The sequence below is a fragment of the Equus przewalskii genome, chromosome 22 (assembly GCF_037783145.1).
Source record: "Equus przewalskii isolate Varuska chromosome 22, EquPr2, whole genome shotgun sequence".
Taxonomy (NCBI): Eukaryota; Metazoa; Chordata; class Mammalia; order Perissodactyla; family Equidae; genus Equus; species Equus przewalskii.
The window spans coordinates 52,632,084-52,636,988 of NC_091852.1; the positions used below are offsets into that span (position 1 = coordinate 52,632,084).

Genomic DNA, 4,905 nt, shown 5'->3' on the forward strand with positions numbered 1-4,905 from the left:
GCCGGGCGGGGCGGGGCGGGGCGGTGACGCGGGGCCGGCTGGGCAAGAGGCGCGGCGGCGCGGGGCGGGGGCGCAGTCCCGGGTCCGACCGGCCGAGCCCCGCGCGCCCCGCCCGCGCCCTGCGCCTCCGCCCGGCCGGCCGGCGGGGGAGGGGGCATGAGCCGGCGCCCGCGCGCCGCCGGGAGCTGCGGGCCGGCCTAGAGCCCCGCGCGGGCCCCGCGCCCGAGCCGCCGCCGCCGAGCCGCGGGCGCCGCGATGCAGCGGCCGGGGGAGCCGGGCGCCGCGCGCTTCGGGCCGCCCGAGGGCTGCGCCGACCACCGGCCGCACCGCTACCGCAGCTTCATGATCGAGGAGATCCTCACCGAGCCGCCGGGGCCCAAGGGCGCCGCGCCCGCCGCCGCCGCCGCCGCCGCCGCGGGCGAGCTGCTCAAGTTCGGCGTGCAGGCGCTGCTGGCGGCGCGGCCCTTCCACAGCCACCTGGGTACGTGCGGGGCCAGGCGCGGCCGGCTCGGCGGGAGGGAGCGAGCAGGGGCGCCTCGAGGACGCAGCTCCGGGCGGGCGCGCAGGCCCGGCCGCCCTCTCCGCGCGCTCCGGCCGGGAGCCGAGGGGCAGGCGCGGGCCGCGCGGAAACCAGGCCTCGTGCCCGCGGGCCGGGCGGCCGGGAGGGCGTTCCTCTGTCCTACGCTGCGGCCCTGCAGCCTCCAGCCCGGAGGAGGGCTCCAGGCCCGGGGCCCGAGCCCGCATTCGCGTCGCGGCGCGGGAGCAGACCCCTAACGTCAGACTGCGGGTCAAAGGACCTCGGGCCGCCGGCGCCTGGGCCTGCGCCGCAGAGGGCTGGCGGGAGCGGCCGCGGTTGCCCGAGGCGAAGAAGCCGGGCCATGGGGGAGAGGCCCGTGTCTCCGAGTGCTGTGCTGGGGGCTGACGCTAGCTCAAGCCGGCCTGGAGTCCCCCGGAGACCGGGGTCTCAGGCGGGCACCCAACCGTCCTCTGCCGCACCGCCGAACCCATAGCCTTGCCTGGGGACAGGAGGCCTGGCTGTGAGCAGCCCGGCTGGCCCTTCCGCTCCAGGTCGGCTGCGTCTCCGTGGAACTCGGGCTGCTGCTCTGGCCCTTTCTGCCCCCGCAGGTTCTCTTCCTTCCCCGGCGGGGCCTGTCTGCCGTGCTGGTGCCCTCTCCACCCTCCTTCCTCTGTCCCACCTCCCCCAGGGATCCCCTCTCCCCCCGGCCCCCTCCTCACATTTACCCGCATCTTGCCGGCCCTTGCTGACTCCAGCAAGGCTAGCGCGGCCCACAGTCGAATGCCTGTCCGGGAAGGGAGGCCTCCGATGCTCGAGGGGACCCCAGCCCCGCAAGCTGCCTTCCTCAGCGCCCCGCGACCCTCTGGCCGGTGCTGCACGCACCCCGGGGGCGGCAGGGCCAGTGGGTTCGTTTTAAGGCCGTCTCTGACGCAGCCTCTCCGCTGCCTTTTGCCTCCAGCTGTACTGTGGTTAATAATTCGTTTGAAGCGGGCAAAAAGAAAAATCGCTTTAGAACTAATGAAAATGGAAACACGTTCTTGGGGAAGAGCCTAAGCAGTGAAAATAGGAAGGGCAGTTTCCCAGTTCAGGGTGCTTTGGAGTTTCCGGGAAGCCCCAGCCCCACTCTTGCTGCCGCCGGGCCGCCCGCCTCGGCTTGGCTGCTGTGCCGGCGCAGAAGAGGGATGTGCGCGCTCCAGGGGTAGTCTTTCCTCCAGACGCAGCAAGGCCGATTTGCTTGGGGCAAATTCTCATCTTCCTAACTCGCTGCCATTTCTTCTTGGTTTCCCTTTTCTGTGAAAGACACGCTCTGTGCGCCTGGGAAGTGAGACTTTGTTCATTGAGAATCCAAAAATCCCGGAGACGCTGGGGCCTGGGGAACGCTGGGCAGAGCCGGGGATGGGGGAGGTCCGGGGACACTGGTGTTGAAGAGGGTCACCTTAGGCGGGTGGCCCAAATCTAGCGCTTCGCGTCCAGACAGGAAAGTTTTGTGCTGAGTGCCACTGGCCAGGCGCGAGCGCCGGGGCGGCGACGGCGGCGGCGGCTGGTGCCGGGGTCTCCTGGAGGAGGAGACCGGCCCGAGCTCAGGGGCTCCCCGCTCTCTCTCCCTGCAGCCGTGCTGAAGGCCGAGCAGGCGGCGGTGTTTAAGTTCCCGCTGGCGCCGCTCGGTTGCTCCGGGCTGGGCTCGGCGCTGCTGGCTGCGGGGCCCGGACTGCCCGGTGCCGCGGGCGCGCCGCACCTGCCGCTGGAGCTGCAGCTGCGCGGGAAGCTGGAGGCGCCGGGCACTGGGGAGCCGGGCACCAAGGCCAAGAAGGGGCGTCGGAGCCGCACGGTGTTCACCGAGCTGCAGCTGATGGGCCTAGAGAAGCGCTTCGAGAAGCAGAAGTACCTCTCCACACCCGACAGGTAGCGCGCGGCCAGGCCGAGCCCAGCGGGTGGGGGAGGGGGCTGCTGCCCTGCTGAAGGTGCACCCCGCTCTTTCCAGAATAGATCTCGCGGAGTCCCTGGGCCTGAGCCAGTTACAGGTGAAGACGTGGTACCAGAACCGGCGGATGAAGTGGAAGAAAATAGTGAGTGTGCCCCTGGCTTCTGAGCGCTGCTTGGTGCCCTTGTGCCCTGTAAGAGCTGCTCTCCGTCCACAGTGGAGACTTCTGCCCAACCCTCTGGATTCTGGCTTTTCTCCGTGCCTGGTGCCCACAGGGACCCTCTCCGCTCTCTCTGTCCCTCTGGGTGACCTAGGACAGACCTCATTCCTTTGTGCTGCGCTGCACCCTGAGGCCTGTGGCAGCCTTGAATCCCTCGGCCAGAGCCTCTGGTTGCTTTTCCCCAGCGGTGCTCAGACAAATGGCTGCCACTTCCCCGGGGCTAGGTGCGGCCTCCGGTGGCCTTGTCGGGCCCTCCAGGACCTGCCTGGGCACAGGGCGCCGCGTCCCGGGTCCCCGGTCCCAGCTCACAGTGGTGCCGGCTGTCCCCCGCGCAGGTGCTGCAGGGTGGCGGCCTGGAGTCTCCCACCAAGCCCAAGGGGCGGCCCAAGAAGAACTCCATCCCCACAAGCGAGCAGCTCACGGAGCAGGAGCGCGCCAAGGAGGCGGAGAAGTCGGCGGAGGCGCCAGGCGAGGCCAGCGACAGGAGCCGCGAGGACTGAGCGCGGCAAGGGGTGCGGCCCGGGACCCTCGCGCCGCCGGTGGCCCCCTCAGCCCGCGGGAAGCCGCGAGCCGGCCCTTCTGCACCCAAGCCGTTTGCTTTCTAAACGTTTTATTATCTTGAATGCGGACAGTTAGGGGCCAAACAAGGAAGGACACAGACCCTGAAGCCAAACCCCGGCCCCGGTGCGCTCCGGGCCCTGGCCTGGAGACTGGCGTCTGGCGCTGCGGAGGGTCGCCTCTAGTCGGAGCTCCGCGGCGCCGGGCGCCCCACGCGCATTCACGCCCCGCTCCTCTCCCGCACCCCCACCCGCCTCGGCCGGTTCCGGACGCCGCCGGGCGCACTCCCGCTTCCGCGCGTCAGGGACCCCGCTGCTGGAGCAGGCCACCACGGCCGGCCAGAGACGGCGCCCGGACAGCCCGGCGCTCGGCCCTGCAGCTGGGTTCCCGACGTCGCTGGGGCCCCTACCCCTCTCTTGCGAAGACGGTGATCTTTTTTCCAATAAAATATTTTATGACACCGCGGGGCTTGATGAGGGGGTTTCTGAATCCAAGGGGGTGGGACGGCAGAGGAGGCGGCGAGGAAACAGGGACACTCGCAGTGGCTTCTAAACCCTCGTTTCCCGGGGCTACATGGAAGCGAGCTGTGACCTGCTCCACTGGCTCAGGGAGCTCGGTTGCTGCGGATCCTAGGAATCGCTTCCACTCTGCGCATGAGGGCCAGGCTGAGCCCCCTGCCCTCCTTCCCAGGCCAAAAGCCACCGCGGGGCTCTCTGGGGAAGTGGTTGGGGCTAGAGCTGCTCCAGTTGTTGGTTCAGTCTCCTGGGACATGAAGGCCCGACTGTGAGGTCCTTCAGATGGTCGCGGCCAGCCATTCCTGAAGCCGACAGGGAGCCGAGGACTGGACGTTCACACAGAGGCCCGCCGCCAGCAGCAGCCCAGTCCGCAGCGGCGCCTGCCTTCGGTTTTCGTTTTCCGCGGTGCACGCAGGGCAGAGGCGCAGGCCGCGGAGTCCCGGCTCTGGGCATGAGGACCCCTGACCCAGGCAGAGGACCCCGAGCTCCCGCAGGCGCCCTGTCCAGGGCCGCAGCTTGGTGGCACGTGCCCGCAGGCGCCCCTCTGCACGCGGAGGGCTTCAGTCGTCTTCTCTCTGGTCTAGGCTGGTCTCCGAGCTCGCGCGCGGGTTCCTGTCCTTGCGGCTTCCTAGGAAGACAGTGACGGAGGTATGGGGATGGAGACATGGCCACTTTGCTGGTTAAAGCGCAGGGAGTGACCCCAACTTGGCCCTGCAGAGTTCTAAGCGGGACCAGGATTCCACCAGGCCCTCCAGGAGAGAATACAAGGGAAAGAGGAACGTCGTGCTCGGACGCCGGCTCCGCGCTGCAGAAACTGAAAAGGGCTTTCAGGGCCTCGGCCTGCGATGGCTACAGCTTCCTTTTCAAATCGTGGCTTAATCGTCCCTTCCTGAAACCTGCGCTTGGATTTCCGGTCCCGAGCATCTCGGGCCTCGGTTTAGGCCCGAGGAGGGAGAAAGACAGTGCTTTCCGAGGGCTGCAGGCGATTCTCTGCGCGCCTCTGCCCCGCAAGTTTGGGAAACCAGCTCCCGCTCGAGGCTCTTAACCTTGCAAACAGCTCCCAGACTGCTGGCCGGCCCGCGTCCCCTGAGGGGCCCGAGAAAACCTGCGCGACCCTGGCGCGTGGGAAGGAACGGATCATCAGTGTGTGACTGCGCCCCTAACCCCTTCTGGC

At 68.9% G+C, this 4,905-nt stretch overlaps 1 protein-coding gene across 2 annotated transcripts; it reads left to right on the top strand.

Annotated features, from left to right (window-relative positions):
* The first annotated feature begins 230 nt into the window (after positions 1-230).
* On the top strand, positions 231-3,676 carry BARX1 (BARX homeobox 1). 2 transcript variants are annotated; one of them, XM_070590881.1, is made up of 5 exons: positions 256-481; positions 2,128-2,419; positions 2,499-2,583; positions 2,994-3,170; positions 3,291-3,353. In XM_070590881.1, the coding sequence occupies exons 1-4, from the start codon at positions 256-258 to the stop codon at positions 3,156-3,158; spliced, it is 768 nt and encodes a 255-aa protein (XP_070446982.1). In that variant the 3' UTR covers positions 3,159-3,170; positions 3,291-3,353. The 2 variants fall into 2 exon arrangements, with proteins under 2 accessions (XP_070446981.1, XP_070446982.1); XM_070590880.1 differs by having other exon boundaries at positions 231-481; positions 2,994-3,676.
* The last annotated feature ends 1,229 nt before the right edge of the window (positions 3,677-4,905 follow it).

Bases quoted from the DNA above. Each gene is read 5' to 3' on its own strand.
- BARX1 (XM_070590880.1), top strand. From the start codon at position 256: ATGCAGCGGCCGGGGGAGCCGGGCGCCGCGCGCTTCGGGCCGCCCGAG. The intron at 482-2,127 runs GTACGTGCGGGG...CTCTCCCTGCAG, and splicing joins GCCCTTCCACAGCCACCTGG to CCGTGCTGAAGGCCGAGCAG. The intron at 2,584-2,993 runs GTGAGTGTGCCC...TCCCCCGCGCAG, and splicing joins GGATGAAGTGGAAGAAAATA to GTGCTGCAGGGTGGCGGCCT.